We start from the raw sequence: 19,494 nt of genomic DNA on the forward strand, positions 1-19,494 counted from the left end.
GGATTAGCAGGTCCGTATCAGACAGTGATACAACCTGTCAGCATGCTTTCTACGGTACACCTGTAGAAATTTGCAAGCGTCTTCGATGACATACCAAATCTCCTCAAACTCATGAAGTATAGCCACTGGTAAGCCTTGGTGATGGCAAGGACATGGACTCCCTGGGAAAGATCTTCAGAGATGTTGACACCAGGCATTTGAAGTCCTTGACCCTTTTCACTGCTGAACCCTCGGTGAGTTCCTTAGTTTTGCTGATGTTGAGTGGAAAGTTGTTGTGACCCCACTTGGCCAGCTGACCTCCTATACTCTTCATCATTGCAGTCTGTGATTCTGCCAACGACCGCGGCATTTGAACTGTGCCTAGCCGATAACTGATGTCATTAGCAAATTTGTAGATGGCATTTGAATTGTGCCTCCCCGCCACTGAAAATGTAATCCCTTGGCCTCAGACCAGTTGTCCTAATCAGACAGTAGGGTTGAAGATGCATACAGTTTGCACCAGTGGAAATTGTTGTGTTCATTTTCCTTGAGGTATATACAGATGAAGTGTTGATTGATTAGTGAGCTGTGTAGGTCCCAATTTCTGTTGTGATTACTGTGCAAAGTCACCAGATAGTGAAGACAAAAAACATTTGCTATCCTGTCTTTGCTGCTCTGTCCTCCGCTTTTATTTGTGATGCTAATGCTAATTTGATTGTTAGTTATGCAGTAAAGCCATCCTCTGTTTGGTGTATATTTTCTCTGTGTGCACCATGGTCTGGAGAAACGCTGTTTTGTCCAATGATGTACGTAGTCAGAGAATGAACTTGACATTTTTATTTCCTCTAGCTGACACAGAAGAGAGTACAGTTTCGATTCAGATCAAACTTGAAAATGAAGGCAGTGATGAGGAGATAGAAATGGATGTCCTCTACAGTCCTCAAATGGCCTTGAAGATGGCCATATCAGAGTGGATGCAGGAATTTGGAGTCCCACATCAATATAACTGTAAGTGTTTGACCTCTGTTTGCCTGTCAGTAATCTTCAAAGGTGGATACTCCAAAACATCTGTCTACCTAGTTCTTTTAATTTGTGTCCAGGCAAGACCATTCTCAGAGCACCCACTTCTTCCATACTGCTGATCAGTTTGCAGATTCCTTTTTCGGTTTCTATTCAATGTTGTTAGGTACATCCCAACTGAGCACAGTTTGGGAGAGTCACAAGCAAATGTGGATGCTGTTACAGAACGATAACATTTAGCCATTCTACCCATACTGGCCGAAGGTTAATCCCACTTTCCAGCTTTTGATCTATTTCTTTGTAGGGTCATGAGTCATATATGTTGAGGGCTTCTGCCTGCACCACTCTTAAATTAAATTGGTTCCAGAGCACTAACACAATAATTCCTCAACTTCCCCCTATTACTACAAATTAATTTGTCTGAGACCCCCTCCCCCCCCCCCCCCCATACTGATCTCTCTACTAAGCTAAATTTGATCTTGCTATACACTGTACAAGTTTTACTATTATAGAATGGCCTTCAGAATAAAGAAGTGAGTGTATGCAGTGAAAGCTTTGGTACAATGGAACTTGTTATCTATCAACTTCAAGATTTGTTAGACAATGTCTGTGCTGCCAATTATTGTCCATTTTTGGGAGATGGATATTACTGGCAAGATGAGCATTTAGAACATAGAACAGTACAGCACAGTCCAGGCCCTTTGGGCCACATATATAAACCTATTCCAGCATCAACCCTGCGATGATGAACCAGCAATATATTTACATGTGGGATGTTGTGGGACATGGCGGGGAATCTGTGGATGCTGTCCTCTTTTTGCTAACTTATGATAGCTGTGACTTTGAGAGGTTATTGAAGTATTTTGGGCATGGTACAGTCACTGGTGGGAATGATTGTTGAGCATGGATGCCTTTCAAGTGGGTGACTTTGTCCTGGATGATATCCAGCTTGCCTGGAGTTGGAGCTGTATTTGCCTAGGCAAATGGACCTTCTGATGCTCCTGACATGGCATTGGAAAATCTCCCTGAAATTGGCCTCGCAAGTAGATAGAAATATAAATAAGTGTGTGGCATGGTTGCCTTCATTGGGTGGGACATTGTGTAAAAACAAGGAAGTAGGGTCTCAGCTATGTTTTTAAAAAAAAAAAAATGTGGTTAGGCCATGCTTGGAGTATCATGCATACCCATCACATCGTATGCGGAAATGGTACAGAACAGATTTATGAGGATGTTGCCTGGATTAGAGAGATGAGCTGCAAGGAAAGTTCGTTCAAACAAAACTTGGATTGTTTTCTCTGGCACATTGGAGGCTGGAGGAAGGACCTGATAGGTTTATAACATGATAAGAGGCGTAGGAAGTCTATTTCTCAGGGTGGAAATGTCAGATACTAGGGAGCATGCATTAGAGTGAGAGGGGAAAGCTTTAAAGATGTGCAAGGTAAGTTTTAAAATATAGTGGTAGGTGCCTGGAGCAGGCTGCTTGGAGTGGTGGAAGATGCAACATTGTGGTAGCGTTTGAGACTTCTTGACAGACACCTGAATCTGCAAACTAGAGGGATATGGATTATTTGCAGGCAAAGATATTTACTTTAATTTGGCATAATGTTTGGCACAGACATCATGGGCTGAAGGGCCTGCCTCTGTGCTGTACAGTTTTATGTTCTATGTTAATCAGGAAGTGCAGGCTACTTTGCCTCTAAAAAGGTGTTATAACCACTATTTAGTGTATGATCAATTGACTGCTGGTTACTAACCCTCCTGGGTGGTTGGGGTGGGAGGGGTGGATGTGGGATGGTGATATTAATGCCATGCTTTGTTCTTTTAATTTTTCACACGGTGAACCATATCAATCAAAATACATACAAACATTTCCCTCTTAAATATACACAGTGGCATTTTCTCCCCTTTTTTACCCACTACCTCCCACCCCCCTCCAAACCCATTTAACGTTCAACATATACAATAAAACCTTTAAACAATGTCATCACACAATGAAAATAAACAAGAAAATTGTGTCATTTACTTTTACTCACTGGATTAAGTCATTTTGTCGTCTTATCAATTTAGGGGGTGGAGGTCCGAGGCAAGCCTTCTCTGTTGTGTTCCATGTACGGTTCCCAAATTTGTTCGAATAATGTGACTTTATTTTTTAAATTATATGTTATTTTTTTCCAATGGAATACATTTATTCATTTCCATGTACCATTGGTGTACTCTCGGGCTCTCTTCTGATTTCCAAGTTGACATTATACATTTTTTTGTTACAGCTAAGGCTATCATAATAAATATTTTTGCGTTTCATCCAGTTTGAGGCCTAATTCTTTACTTCTTGTATTACTTAGAAGAAAGATCTCTGGATTTTTTGGTATGTTGCTTTTTGTGATTTTATTTAGATCTTCCCAAAATCTTTTCACTTTCTCACATGCTCAAACTGCATGTACTGTTGTTCCCATTTCCTTCTTACAGTGAAAACATCTATCTGATGACGTTGGATCCCATTTTTAAAAAACTTTTGGGTTGTGATATATAACCTGTGTAACCAATTATACTGTATCATGCGTTACCTTGTGTTTATTATATTCTTCATAGTTCCAGAGCATAACTTTTCCCATGTTTCATTTTTTATCTTGATGTTTAAATCTTTTTCTTGCTTGGCTTCTTGCTGTTGGTCCTCTTCTTCTGGGCTAGTCATCTGCTGGGCCTCCTGTTGCTGTTCTTCTTTCCTATCACTCCCTTTCCTGTCGCTTTCCTCTTCTTCCAGATGAGAGCCCTGGTGTCGGGCATCCCTCAGCTGGTCACGCTGTGTTTGCTCGCTCCTCAGCTGGGCTCCCATCCCGTCGGTGTTCTTTTTTTCCTTATTCTGCGCATGCGCAACTCCTCGCGTATGCGCAGTTGCGCGCTTTTGTTTGGCTCAGAGAGCCATTTTTGCAGTCCAGCTGTCGGGAGGTTGCGACTCTGCAGGGTAGTCGCCAACCTTGGGGAACGGGCTCTTTTCTCCATGACGGCTCCGTTTTTCATGCAGGTAAGACCTTCTCCTTTCTCTTCCGGTGTCTTTTCTTTTTTTCCCGTTTTTACTTTTTCCTTCTTGGGTGCCATTTTCTTTCTTTTCTCCAAAACTTTATCTTTTATTTGTTATGTTTTGTGTTTCTTGAACTTTGTATTTTCTTCACTTTATTTCTTCTTCTCTGGAGAGGGCTGGTGTTCTCCTACTAATGCTATGCTTTGTCAAGGCAAAGTGGGCAGCAGTTCCTAATAAGATTGAGACAGGAAATGCTATTGGCCACCATCCTGTCATCTTTCTACAGGAGCTCTTTAGAGAGCATTCTGGATGGCTGCATCACAGTGTGGTACAGTTGCTGTAGAGCATCAGATCGAAGGTCAATCCACGAGACCATAAGAGCGGCAGAGAAGATCATTGAGATCTCTCTTTCTCCCCCCCCCCCTTCCATCTCCCACCCCCCCCCCCACCCCATTGACATGATCTGCCAAGATTGTTATTTGAAGAGAACTCAAAATCATTGAGGACCCCTGCACACAGCATCTTTCTGGTACTCCTTTTGGGAAAGAGATACAGGAGTATCTGAGCCAGTACCACCAGACTGAGAAATAGCTTCCTCCCACAGGCAATGAGACTGCTGAATGAACTGCTCAATCAAACTCTCCCAAGACTACTGCAGTAAAACCCCTGGTATCCAACACCTATGGGGATTAGTAGATAAGTGTACTAATAAGTGTATTTTCCAGTCGCTTGAGACTTTTGTAATGCCTTCATTAAGAATAGGCAGTTTAAAGGACAAAAATACTGTACTTACACTGAACAAACTTTACTTGCATGAATATATAAACTTTAAAGTATTAAAAAAAAATTCAGTCACATTCTTTGAAAACATTCAGCTGTCGCTGCATCTATGGGTTCCTCCGCTACCATGGAGCCCGAAAGACGAACAATGACAATATAGATAATTAAACCCTCCCCTTAGTGCTTATCACTAAGCAGGGATAAGGAGACATAAGAGAGTCACCCCGACGGTGAGCAACATCAACCAGCTCTTCATCCTTGGTGACGCCATTGCTGTTTCACACAACTTTATTCAAATAGCTGCTACGAGCAAAGCATAACCAAGGCACTCCAAAGGCTGAATATTTCCTCCCATCTTTACCAAAGTTTTGTGTAACTTCAGAAAACGTTTACTTCTGCATTTTTAAACTTCCACTTTTTTTTTAACCTATTATTTTATTCTTATTTATTTTAAATTTTAAAAATGTATTTTCCTGGGTTTTTTTGCCCATTACTTGAGGATGTTGGTTGCTTGAATTCCTTTTAGGCTATATTTTTATGTATAAATGTTCTGCATGTGTATCGTTTGAACACATGAACATGAAGAAGAGCAGGAGTGGCCATCATTCCGTCTGATCATGGTTGATCTGATGATGGGCTCATCTCCACCTGTCTGCCTTTTCCCCATAATCCTTAATTCCCTTACTATGTAGAAATCCATCCAAACTTGAATTCCTCAGATTAACCACCCTCTGGGAAAAGCAGTTCCTCCTCATCTGTCCTAAATCTACTACATTGAATCTTGTGGCTGTGTTCCTTGGTTCTGGTCTCCCCTACCAATGGAAACATCTTACTTACCTCAATCTATGCCCTTCATCATCTTCTGTTTCTATAAGATCCCCTCTCATTCTTCTAAATTCCAGCAAGTACAGTCCTGGATGACTCAATCTCTCCTTAGAGGCCAATCCCCTTACCTCTGGAATCAACCTGGTGAACCTCTGCACCATCTCCAAAGGTAGTCCATCCTTCAAGGAGATCAGAACTGCACGCAGTACCCCAGATGTGGCCTTACCAGCACTATGTACATTTGCACAGTGACCTCCCTGCTCTTGCATTCAATCCCTCTAGCAATGAAGGCCAACAATCCATTTGCCTTCTAGACAGCCTGCTGCACCTGTACCTGTTTGTGTGTGTATTATGACTGGAAATTTGTTTGCATATAGTAGTTGTTCTTAAGAAACTTTGAGGCAGATGTATGCATATGCAAAGAATAAAGGGATATGATTATGTCCAAGGAGCAGAGTTTTAGATCATCTTGGGAATCCTAGTCAATGCAGACACATGAAGCTGCAACATTAATCCCACCCCAAGATTTTTCCACAAGTGTCTCTACCACTGACATAAAGCTAACTGACCTGTAGTTTCATGGCTTATCCTCACTGTCCTTGAACATGAACATTATCTACCCTCCACTCTTCCAGTGCCTCAATCGTGGCTACAGACAATGCAATAATCTGTCAGACCCCCAGCAGTCTTCTATCTTCCATTAACATCTGGATAGCGCTTTAAACTAAGTGTTCTATGTCTATTCAGTGGAGTTTAGGATTGGGGGATCTTCTCAAAACAGAATTATGAAAGGAATAGATAGGAAGCAGGGAGGTAGTTTCCACTGACAGGTGTGACTCGAGTTGGAGGATATGGCTTCAAGCCTTGGGGAGTAGATTTGAGCTGGATGAGGAGGATCTACTCTCCCAGAGAGAATTCTCTGACCAGTGAAACAGTAGTGACAGGTTTTTGATTTAAAAGTTTGGGGAACAGATGGATAAGTGGAACTGTAGTTCATGCTTGTATCAGCAATGATCTTATTAAATGGTGGAGCAGACTCCACAGGCCAGGTGACTTCCTCCTCTTCCTTGTGCTCTAATTTTAGTTTGTGTTTTGTTTAAAGAACATGTCTTTTCTTCCAGGCCGAACAACTCCTCATAGTGGTGCAAAGACTAATTCCATCGATGTGGGGGGGATTGATTCACCATGCCTGAACTCCTCGACCACAGTGACCACAGTCTACCAGCAGCCCATCATGAGTCAGGGAAATTCATTGGGTGGCGAGCCAGTCTTGTTGGCCAAGGAAGAGGAGGAAAAGAAACAACAGTCTGACGAAGAGCCAATGGAAACGGCAGTGGAAAAACCAGATGAGCAAGAAGCCAAAAATGTAAATCAGATCCTTACAGACATTGTCAAAGCCAAAATGTCTGAGGATCTCAAACCCATGGAGATGGACAAAGACAGCACTGCTGAATCCAAGTCTCCTGAGATCTTTATGCAGGAAGATTCGGGAAGTGATATAGCACCAATGCAGACAGATGAGCAGATGAACAAAGAGCAGTATGTCCCAGGTCCCAATGAGAAGCCACTGTATACTGCTGAGGCTGTGACTTTGGAAGACTTAAACCTCCTGGCTGAGATGTTCTATCTGCCTTATGAGCATGGACCCAAAGCTGTTCAAATGCTGAGGGAATTCCAGTGGCTTCGAGCGAACAGTAGTGTCGTTAGTGTGAACTGTAAAGGGAAAGATGCTGAGAAGGTATAATACACTTTGTATATATTCTCAGGTCTACTTTATCAGTGTTCTGGTATGGAATGCATTTGTATATTGAGGAGAAGTGGAGCTTGAAAAGGCCAATCAATGTCTGACATTATCATAGAGCATGGAAACAGGCCCTTTGGATTGAGATGTCCTCACTGACTAAGAAGCCTCTTCCTGCATTTCACCCATTGCACTCTTCCGAGCCATGTATATGCAAAAACTTTTAAATGCAGTGACTGTATCTGTTTCTACCACTTTCTCTGACAACTTGTTCTAGATGTTCAGTACTGTATGGGGAAAAATGAGACCCTCGGTTTTTATTTAAATATTTTCTGTCTCACCTTAAAGAGTCCTCTAGCTTTAGATTCCACTGTACTTGGTAAAAGATGTCACCTACCTCCTGTCCCCCTAGGCCACATGCTCCAGTGAGGACAATCCCAGCCTATTCAATCTGTCCTTATAACATCAGCCCTCTGTTCCAGGCAACATCTTGACGAATATCTGCTGCACTCTTAACAGAGCTGCCATATCCTTTCTTTCATGTAGTTAGCAGAACTTCTTCCAAGTTTGCCCCAATCATTGTTTTGTACATTAATCCCACCCCAAGATTTTTCCACAAGTGTCTCTACCACTGACATAAAGCTAACTGACCTGTAGTTTCATGGCTTATCCTCACTGTCCTTGAACATGAACATTATCTACCCTCCACTCTTCCAGTGCCTCAATCGTGGCTACAGACAATGCAATAATCTGTCAGACCCCCAGCAGTCTTCTATCTTCCATTAACATCTGGATAGCGCTTTAAACTAAATATTATTGGGGGGGGGGGGTAAAATTCAACAGATAGGAAAATAGGACTAAAGCTAAAGGGAATGAAAGCATAGGAGAGGTCATTTAAAAAAGAGTAAGTTTAGAAAGGAATAAGAACTTAACCTCTGGCAACACAGGCGAAAGTGAGAAGGGTGGTAAATGGAGGACTTAAGGTGTTGTATTTGAATTCACGTAGCATTTAAAACAAGGTAGATGAGCTTAAAGTGCAGTTAGAAATTGGCTGGTACAATGTTGTGGGCTGAAGGAGGATCTCAGCTGGGAGCCAAGGAACCAATCGAAAAGACAGGCAAGAGGGCAGTAGGGGTGTGGTGTTTTTGGTTAGGAAATCAAATCCTTAGCAAGAAGGGACATAGGATCAGGGGATGTAGAATCTTTGTGGGTGGAGTTGAGAAACTGCCTGGGTAAAAAGACTGATAGGAGTTGTCTGCAGGCCTCCAAACACCAGCAAGGTTTAAATTACAACAGTAATTAAGAAAATGTATGCAAGAAAGATTAGTAAGGGTGTCAAAGGTTAGGGGAAGAAGGCAGGAGAATGGGGCAAAGAGGAAACTTACCATTCGAATGGCAGAGCAGACTTGATGGGCCAAATGGCTTTATTCTGCTCATGTCTCAGTCATCTGGGCTTGAGGATTTGTCCACCTTAATGTTGTTGATATTTATAACACTTCCTCTTTCCTGATGCACACTCCAAAGTCTTTGCGTCAACTTCCCTTAACTCTTCATCCTCCTAATCCTTCTTACTTGTGAATAATACTGCCATGAAGTATTCGTTTAGGGTACATACATATCCTGTTGCTCCACACAAAGGCTTCCCTGTGCTCCTTGACAGGACCTACCACTTTCCTGGCTGATATTTTGATTTTAACAGATTCATAAAATGTTTTGGAATTCTCTTTAATTCTGTTTCAGGCCACTTTGTTCCTTTATACCTTCCTAATTGTTGTCTAATATCTTTCCTATAGCTTATATACTTTTCCTTTTTCATTTTAAAAAAAAAAATTTTTTTTTTTTTAGAGATACATTGCGGTAACTGGCCCTTCTGGACCACGATTCTGTGCCGCCCAAATAACCTAAAAGCTCCTATACATTTTGAAAGGTTGGAGGAAACTGGAGCACCTGGAGGAAACCCATGCAGATACGGAGAATGTACAAACTCCTTACAGACAACTCTGTATTCTAACCTGGGTTGCTGGTGGTTTAATAGCATCGTGCTACTTGCTATGCTAAATGTGCCCCCCTCCAATGCTTCAATTTCCTTTGACAAAGGTCCCATTATTTGTCGTCTTTGCTCCTTTCCCCTATGGGGACACTGTAGCCCTGAATTCTTACTATTCTTTCAAAAGCTGCCCATGTATCACATTTTACTGTTTTGCAGCTGCTCCCAATCTGCTTTTGCCATTGACCTTTTAATGAAGGCCTCTGGCCTGAAATGTTAGTTATGTATTTTAGAATCTACTTGTTTTCTCCTTGATATTATTAAATAAATAAGCAAGCTTTTCTTTTGTGAAGATGGAAGATTGATCATTGTCATGGATACTGTTTATCAGTACCTTGTAACCTGTTCTCAGTGGTTAAAATGCTCGTCCAAACACTTTTAGACAATGTAAGAGCATATGCTTCTCCTTCTTAGGCAGTGGGTACCAGACTGCAATCACTCTAATTGAAAAAAAAATCCTATCCTTTAACTTAATAGTCACCGTAAGCCTGTTCCATTCTCTCAATCTATCCTGTCTTTGCAATTCATCTTGCATATTAACATTAGGTTATCCTTCAGCATCCTCTATGCCAAGGAAAACTAATGCAGCCTACTGTGGGCAACATTCTTGTGAATTTTTGCTCTTTTATTCTATTGTGAGTTTTGAGGACAGCGTCTACATTTTTCCAGTTGTGTTTTGATTTCCTCACTGTTGGACTCTCCTACAGAGCTGAAAAATTAGCTGAAGATCTGTAGTGACTGTTCCAAATTATTACATAAATGACATAGTTGGCTAGGGATCTGAGGATTGGTGATCTTGTCTTTGCTGCATGCATTATGAAATCTTTCCAGGTATTATTGCCTTGAAGTATTTGCTGAAGTAATTACTTGCAAGCTGAGATTTTTGGCACACTTTTTACATGAAATGTGTGGGGAAAAGGAACTTTGTGGGTTGCTGCACTGTTCCTTGGCTAATCTTGTAATAGTTTCATATGTGTATTAACCTGTGGTTTGTTGACATATTGCCAGTAAAGTCCGAGGCAATACCAGTCAATTTATTAGTTGACCATGTCCTCATGATGAGTTGTCAACCTACTCTTGGAATTAAGTGCATCTTGTGCTTTGACTTTTTTTCTCAGCTGCTATATTTTGATCTTTTCCAAGAATCTTATTTTATTCTGGAATTGGAGTAATCTGTTCCTGTTAACAATTTTGAGTACATTTTGGTGAGCCATTAAATGGAGTTAGATTGTGATTGATTTACATTGCCTGTTACAAGTGGAGCAATTAATGAGTCCCTATAAAAAGGAATATTCTGGCTCTTAACATCTCAAGTGTAAAATGGTTTAAATATGAGGTCTTTCCCTGGAGAATATGCAAAAGGAAACATTTTTATTGTGTTGAGTTGTATTTTTTTAATCTATTAGTATGTTTTCAGATGATGGTGATTATTTTCTATTCCAGATTGAGAAATGGCATTTCAGGGCCACCAAGTTTGAAGAAATGTGTTGCAGTGTAATGCAGATGTTTACTCGACTTGCTAACTGTGAAAATCGATCTATTCTTTATGATCTCTACCCATACGTCTGGGATATAAAGGGAGTTGTGTCCATGGTGAAATCTTTTGTCCAGTGGTTAGGTAGGTAACAGTACAGTCTGGTTTTGATCCCATATGCCCTTGGTTTAAGATCCTACAATTGGGTCAGCCCTTGAAAACGGCGTTGCACCAAAGTTTGTTGCAATACTAAATTTATCTGGAGGTAGCAAAAAAAAATCTTGTTCTTCAATTCTACTATTGATTTTATCCTTTCCAATTAGTTTCTTAAAATTTTCCCCCTAGTCACTTGTACAGTGACATTAGCAAGTGACGTCTTCTTTCCAGTCTGGCATTTGAAACCAACACGAGGGTTACTGATTTGTAAACCAATTGTAAAAACCTTTATCTGGTGGCTCTATTTTCCAGAGGCTGATGTAATTGTTCCTTGTAACTATTTTAAGTCTACTGGTAGATTGCATTTTTATTTTTTTGAAGAAACAACCCATTGTGTTATATTTTTGTGTTTTTTCTAGAACTGACTGTAGACTGCATCACGTCACTAGAACTAACTAAATATATGAAAACTGAGGAGTGCCTTCCAGAATAATAATTCCCCCCCCCCCCAGCCCCCAAAGAATGAACTATGCCGAGATCACAAGCTGCTGTTGGGAGCTGCTTGCTGTGTACTTGTAACATTACTGTTTCCAACAGAAGAGTGGCAGGCCAGCAGATGCAGCCATCCGAAGGCTTGGAGCGCAATCTCCAGGCCAAAGCGCATGCGAGCTTTATAAAACGCGCAAGGCTATTCTGGTGTCTGCTGGTTCAGTCAGTACTTCAACAGTGCCACCAATTCCATCTAAAAACAGGATGGGGAGCTGTTTCAAAACTGGAGACTCCACCTCCTTTTGCAAAAGCAATAAGAATACAGTTATGGAATGAAGCAACTGTTAAAGTTATGTTTTTGATGTGCATTTTGATTAAGATGGGGGAGTGCAGACTGTCACAGGCACCAGCATGGTCTGGGTTACAGCATGTAACCAAATTTTATTCACAGGTTCTACGCAGATGACAGGGAATATGACGTGGATGCAGACTTTTAAATACAATGCAGCAGGCAGCTCGACTGGCACTGTGATCACAGCTAGGATTAGGGTTGTCTTTTGAAAAACAGGGATAGGGATCCTTTATCCTTAGCGGCTAGGTCCCCATTCCAAGAGCAAAGCATGGGGTACGTAGTTTCTGAAAAACATGCTGGGGTAAGGATGATCAAACTCTTATCAAAGTGCTGCAGTGAATGGAAGATGCTAGTTTTCAATCTGGTAATGGGAGGAAGTGGGCCTGGAGAGATTGAATCTGAAATGGCAGATAGCTCAAGTGATGAATAAATGTCCTAGACAGGTGGGGTGCAAACAAAAACTCTTGAGCCACTATTGAACTTGAGTAGAAGCTTGGTTTCATTCTGGTAATCAACAGTAGAGGGCGATTTGATGGGTTACAAACATTAGATTTCAATGTAGGAGAATTATGGCCAAACTTCAGTGGCAGGTTATACGAGCAGCAATACTTCTATCGAATCAGTTGGCAACTTCAGTATTAGGTCATTGAAGATTGGGGACCAAAAGTTGTGAGAAAGGAAGCCCATCATGTTTCTTTGAAAAGATTTGGAATTCTGGTATTTTTCTGAGACAGTCCTAGTGCTTAGTGATGCAGTTTGCAGCCTGTCGTAACCTGAGTATGATGCTGTGATGTGAAGGGTTACTAACGGCCTCTTCTATTGTCTTGTCTTCTTCCCTCATTGTGTACAGATGGAAGAATCCTCAGCACAAGTTACTACAGCTGTGGGATCGACAACACCAGATGTACGAAGCGTGGCGCGATCATTCATTAAGTTTAGTGATAGGCAGTGAGGCTTTTTAAAATGTTTTGAGGAAAGGTTTTTGAAGTCACATTTGTGCAGCCAACTATTATAAGAAATGCTTTAACATTTTTTTTCATAGAACAGTAGATTATCTTTGAAATCAAAGCTAGTTGTGCTACTGTCCCCAAGTACCCGTTACAAGCTTTATGAAATGTTTTGTTGTGATCTGTTGTAATGCATGAAAAACTGAAGCTGCAGTTAATTTCTAGAAATGGGTACAGTTTTCTAAGCTGACTCATTTTGTATATGAAAGTCAGTTGCAGCATAAAGAGTTTTGCAATCTTTCCATTCCCTTCCCCTAAAAAAAAATTGAAGGTTCAGCAAAGTGTCTTCCTACCACATTCCATGTACTTCATTTTTAGGAAGTGTACATTTTCCATCCAGAATGGCATGTAACTTGGGTACTGCTCAGGACTGTATCTCACTAGTGAAATGAGAGGAAGGCTTCCTTGTTCCTCGCCAGGTTTCAGACTCGTTTTACATTGATTTATTAAAACGAGCAAGGCCCAGAAATTGAAGCTTTCCCTCTTGTGCTGCTAAGCTGATCTTGTCAGATGACTGGAATGGTATGGACTGCACACTCGTGATCATTTCTGTTCACTTATTTGGACTGATAAGAGAAAGAGAACAAAGTTTTACAGTATTGCTGACAGTTTTTTTAAATAAAAAAAAAAGACCTACTGGAAGAATTGTCTTTTTAACTGTGAAAGGATGGCGTCAATGCATCTGATCCTTCCCTTGTTCTTGAAGAACTTCCTGAGCTGGTTTCTTTGCACAGGAGTGAAATACTTGATGCTTTGATTTCTTGTTGGAAGGAAGACGGATGGGAATACAAACATTTATCTGAGATGCTAGACTGCTGGTGTGCTGGAATAACCCGCTGGAGGAATTCATCAGGTCGGAGGGGAGGGTGTGGAAATATCAATGTTCCAACCTGGAACTTTTAAGTCAAACATTTACTTTCTAAATCAACTCTTCATCACAAATATTGAACTACTTTTAACTTTTCTGGTTGACTTTGGATTTTAGTATTTCTGACAGCACACACGGGCTCCTTAATCAGCCCGATTAAATAATATTTCTGACATTTCTGCTGAAATAGTGCAACCTCTTGATCCTTTAAGACCTTGGTGTTTCTCAGTCTATCTACCACTCTTTTTCCCCCCCCACGCCCCCCCCCCTGTCCCCCCCCGTCCCCCAGCCCCTTAGCAGTGAGAGTTCATTCATCTGCCCAAAAGTTTGGATCCTTCATGAACTGTGCTGTACTTTACACTACTGAAGCATACCTTTGGTTAAAGATGCTCTCTGAAGCTTTCAACTCCATGGAATGGATCATATGACAATTAAAAAACAAATTGTCCACTGTTATTTGTCGGGAACCTGCGGTTTATCCAAGACAGTCTGCAGTGAAGAGTGCCACTGATACAAATGAGGACCATCCAATTTTGAAGGACAATGAAAAACATGTAAATATTTGAAGCGGCAAAGTCAATTCTATGCAGTGCTATTGATTAAAAATCTCCCCTTTTCCTTTTAAAATGTCTTCTTCAGTAACTTCCCAAATGGTTATTTTTGTGTCTGGTGAACTTGCCTTTTCATCACCATCAAATGTTTGTTATAGTTCAGTATCTATTCAAAACCTTAAAATGGGGAGAGTATTTACCTAGTTAAGCAGAAGTTTCCAGGCTCATCATTTCAACATGATCTCGGCTCTGACCATGTTAACCAGGCTTGTTAATGAAATGGTATGCTATGTATGTGAAACAATGTCATTTTGAATCTCTTCCCTTTGGATTTCTCTGAATTAACAGTCAAATTCCAATTGCTTTTTTTGTCTAATTTCCTCCACCCCTCGCGTTGAAACTATTCGTAGTTATCTAACCCTGTGACTGTATTCAGCTGTAGTTTGAACAGGAACGTTGAGGCCAGAAAGCTGAAGAAGGGTGGTGGATGTATGGAAAAAAGCTGCAGGAGGAAGTGGTAGAGATGGATACAATTGCAACACTGAAGATGTTTGGAAAGGATTTGGGCTGAAGGGCCTGTTTCAATGCTGCTCGACTCTCTTAGAAAATCTCTTGCTACAATGACAGCTTAGTTGCTACAAATTCACTTAATATTACTCTCTTTAGTGTTGCTCCTGTTCAGTTGCTGTGTTTTCACTCTTCCTAACCTCTTTGCCACTCCAGCATGCTCCTGGTTAGATTTTGATTGGTGCCGTACACATCCAATTTTAATTCCTTAGTTACCAGTGATTCTAGATTGTTGACTAGAATTTTAAGGGATGCTGCAACAGATTCTACAAATTGAGTATTTCTTTGTTCCCTTCTTTTCCACCCCCCCCACCCAAAAAAAAAATTTATGATCAAGAAAGAAAGTAATCAATGTGATTCCTTTACTGGTGACTACACCATACATTCTTGAGCTTTAAAATGCTTTGGAATGGCCCATGGTTGCAAAAGGCACTACATAAACCTTGTTATTGCTTGTGATGAGAGAGAGCATGGCCAGGCTCCAGACCTTCAACTGGTATGCAAAGATACATCAACTTCATTTTTCAGAACAGACCTAGAATAGGTACAAAATTAATCACAACTGAAGATAAAAATTAAGAATTTTAGCGTGCCCATCTAGAGTCCAGCTTTGTATTTGAGTTATTAATGTAATTGCACCAATTTAACCTGGATAAATACAAGCTAGAATAGGAAGGATCATTTAATGTGGTTGTGGGAAGAGAATATGGAACACAGAATTGAATTTGTTTTGCAAGTTACTGAAGCTAGGATAATGTCCTAGCTCAACGTTATTCTGGAGCCTGTTTTGAATGATTGCCTCTTTTTTTTGTGGGGGGGGAAATTATATGAACTTCTTTGAAGGGAAGACCTCATAGGAAATGTTATCTTCTTTGGAAGAATCAAGCTGAACAGAAAAAAATTCTTGATGTATGTACAAGACCCAAGCTCCTTGTAATCCTTTGCCGAGCATGGATGAGCTTGTGAATCCATGTCTAATTAATAACAGGCGCTGTAGCCTGCGAGCGACCAACTTCAGTTTGTTGGATATATGAAAGCTTTTATCATTGGATCTTCCTGATTATACTCAGTCAGCAATGCTGAGGTTGATGTGATCAAGTTTCCAATAATTTTGCTGAGAGCCTCATTCTGTGAATCGACACATGAAAGACAGAACTATGCAAGCTGGAAATCTCAAATTAAAAACCGTTTAAAACACTCAACAGCTTCAAGCAGCATTTGTGGGAATGAAACCTCATCTCTCCATCATTGCTGGAGTGCTTCCAGCACTTTTATTTTTTTTTACTGATACTTAGGTCTTTAACCAGCAGAGGTCAAGTTTTTTCTGTTTAAACAAATCCTAGTACCAAATGTCATCTGACAAGAGGAGCACCAAAATGTGACTTCATTTAATTGAAGGTATTGCTTAGGGCTGCAATGGGACTTCTGGGGCATCGTTACAATATTTGAGTTTTATCCAAGGTACCCAAAAGAGAATGGTGGAAAAACTTGGAATTATTCTGTACACACTTCTCAATTATTTTGTAAAGAACCACTGTACAAACTTTTCTCAATTTGTGGTGGTGCTTAATGGGTTAATAGATGACCGCCTCACATAAAAGCTTTTCCAAAATCATGGTGATGTGAATCATTACAGCCCTAAATGTTGTAAAAGGGTAGTCTAGGTCAGATAGGGCATTTCTTGCTGCGCACTTTTTCTTTCTGTTGAGAAGGTGGTGTTTTGCTTTTGCGGAAAAGTAAGACCACAGGAAGCCCCCACGTAACATTCTCCGCTTGGATCTGATCAACAGGGTGTCGTAGTCAATCTTCAGCACAGTTCTTGAGTGGCGACCAAGAACCCTGGGCCTTTAGAGGTGGTCTAGCAGGAGAGTTTCAGGTATTCTACGAATTCCCACTGACTGATTTGTTTTTTCTTCATTTTGAAAGAGAAACATTGTACAAAAAGAAAGGATTGGTCTGTTGATGGCTAGCTGGTTTCCTTGACAGAATTTGGTACATTTGGTACTGGCACTAATTTGCTTTCTTTTCAGTTGGAAGGAGTTGTTGGAATCCCACTGCGCCTGCGTGCGCTGCAAATTTTAGTTCATGTATCGTTGACAAAAATATTCCTTTGCAGGTTGCGCACTGTTTATTCTGCGCTGTCGCAGCTTGCTTTGATCTCGAAGTTCCATGAACAAAGGTGACCAAGTAATAAAGTGAATAATATGCAGCCTCTAAAATCAGAGTGGGGAAAGAATACACGAGCTTGTCTGACCGATGCAAAAGTAAAACTTGTCTCGCCTTGCCATTAGTGCCTAATGGACTCAAATGGGAGGGTTGACAGAGAAGTATGTTTCAGACTGCCTGCTGCTGAATCTTGGTTTTGCACAAAGGTTCATGGAGTTTCGCTGCGCTGTTTTTCATTTCTCCCCTACAGGTGCTTTTGCGCGCAGCCTGCGAAACCGCGCTTGCGAAGAAGCTCTGGATGCACGGCTTCGACAGCCAGTTAACCCTCTCCAGACCAAACCTCTTCCCCAAAAAATTTCTTGCCCCCACCCTTCAAAAGAGGTCATTTGGCTTTTTTAAAAAGATGCATAGTAAGTGCAGTAATTTGTACATCCCCCTCTACTTGTTTTGCTGCTGTTGATACTAGTTAGACTTCAACATTTAGTTTATTATTTGAAATGAGTGGAATTGATTCCATCTGCTTATTACACAGATGATGCTTCACACGGTACCTTCAGTAGCAAATGAGTTTGAGATTGGAAGGTATGTTGTGTGGAGCAGATACTATTGTCCAAATGCTGACCCCGAGCTGTACTGACGAAGCTCTTTGTCCTTCGCAGCGTTTGTTGCCCATTGAGGGGGCAAATGATCTCTTCTACCAGCCACCGCCGCCTATGCCGACGTCAAAAGTCTATGCAATCAGGCCATATTTTCCAAAAGATGAGGTGAGTGTTATTTCATTTTCGAGATGCAATTGAAATGCTCCTAATTTTAACCCCCAGCTCGTGTTCACATGAATGTAAACACATCTCTCCGCGTTCCCCTACTATTTAACCGTAGAAGTTTGTTGCAGCGGGGTTATTTGCATGTGTCTTTGCTGTCTGTACAGAAAAAGCCTTTGAAATTAGAACCTTTATTTATTCGGTTGGTCTTGTAGCAATAGTTATGGCACCTGTTTCAAAAATAATTTCTCAGCAGCATTTTCTCTCAATCTTACTGATGATTTTAATCTCTTTAGTTTTGCAGTCATGGGAAGAAGGTATTTCTGGCCATTCTAACTCAGAAATTGTATATATAATAGTTGTAATCAAATATCTTCATACTATTAGAAGTTGTTCTTAAATTTCCTCCTGACCATCTTACTACAGTGGAACTTGTCATATCTTGTGATCTCAAAGTCTAGATGCACTCTGTTTCTGAATCCGGAGTCAAAGTGGCATATTTAGTGGCACCCTTTCTCTGCAAGAAGCATTGTCACCTTGTTTCGACTACACGTTCAAAGCTGAATGAGATGCAGGTTGGAGGTGAGAGGAAAGTGGTATTACTTTTGGGCTTCTCCTTGAGCTTTGGAGCAGTTATATTAAACAGTGTGGATTCATTTCGTGTTTTTGCAATGATATGGTCTGAATCAAATTTGACATGGTCTTGGCCCAGAGGTTGGAGCCATTATTGGACAAGTTTCGGACCTGCTATCACTTGTTAATGAGATTGTTGTTCAACAAGGGAACAGATGCATTGGTGACTGGGTTGCAGTCTCTATATCCAAAATATCCAGCACTCTTAATTACAACCCTGCAGGCTCATCCTTGTGTTCTGCAAATATCAGAAAGAAGTAAATTAATGTCTATTCTTGGCTCCCATTTTGGGAAGAAGCAAAATTGAATGGCTCCCTTTGGCAGGACTTCGCACTCTACCTATTGAAACCAACTGGATCATTCGACTGCTTCCTTGCCTCCAGTGCTTGGTTAATCTGCATAGAATAGTGATTAACCTACTCTTTACAGGTAAAAGAATCTGGGGAAACTGGAATGCTTTATGATGGATTTGTCCTCGTACAGGCAGAAATCACCATTGATATGAATTTACTTGGTAAGTTCAATATCAGATTGGCCAGTCACCCTTTGAACTGAAGGAACACAAAATCTGCTGATGCTGGAATCTTGAGCAAACAGTGAACTACTGGAGGAACTCAGAGGATCAGGCAGTATCCGTGGGTAGCAATGGTCAGTCAACGTTTCCGGTCAGGACCTTGTATCGAGACAAAAGTAAGAAGGGGGTGATATTTTGTATTCGAAGGGGGAAAGGAGCTGGGAGGGGCCAAAAAGTGATTGGGTGTTGGATAGAAGGTGGGAGAGGTGGGGAAATGGGAAGAGGGAGAGACCATGGTGTGCGGGGTGCAAAGAAGAAAGGGAAGAAGTGGAGGGCGCAATTAGCGCAATGCTATTATAACGCAAGTAACCCAGGTTCGAATCTGGCGCTGCCTGTAAGGGGTTTGTATGTTCTACCCGTGTCTGCATGGGTTTCTTCCCATCCTTCAAAAACATGGGGTTAAAGGTTCATTTGGGTGTAATTGGACGGTATGAGTTTAAATGGCTGGAATTGGCTTCTACCATGCTGTAAATAAAATTTTCATT

At 41.0% G+C, this 19,494-nt stretch overlaps 1 protein-coding gene across 4 annotated transcripts in view; it reads left to right on the plus strand.

The window, feature by feature from the left end:
• oga (O-GlcNAcase) overlaps positions 1–19,494 on the plus strand; it is a 67,762-nt gene that overhangs the window by 27,660 nt on the left and 20,608 nt on the right. For 3 of the 4 annotated variants that reach the window (XM_069900365.1, XM_069900364.1, XM_069900362.1), the window contains 6 exons: positions 829–987; positions 6,745–7,361; positions 10,855–11,029; positions 12,733–12,786; positions 16,666–16,751; positions 17,701–17,805. In XM_069900365.1, the coding sequence (XP_069756466.1) occupies positions 829–987; positions 6,745–7,361; positions 10,855–11,029; positions 12,733–12,786; positions 16,666–16,751; positions 17,701–17,805 (1,196 nt within the window). The remainder of the gene's footprint in view (positions 1–828; positions 988–6,744; positions 7,362–10,854; positions 11,030–12,732; positions 12,787–16,665; positions 16,752–17,700; positions 17,806–19,494) is intronic. The other variant, XM_069900363.1, reaches the window with a different exon arrangement.

Source organism: Narcine bancroftii, chromosome 10, assembly GCF_036971445.1.
Source record: "Narcine bancroftii isolate sNarBan1 chromosome 10, sNarBan1.hap1, whole genome shotgun sequence".
Taxonomy (NCBI): domain Eukaryota; kingdom Metazoa; phylum Chordata; class Chondrichthyes; order Torpediniformes; family Narcinidae; genus Narcine; species Narcine bancroftii.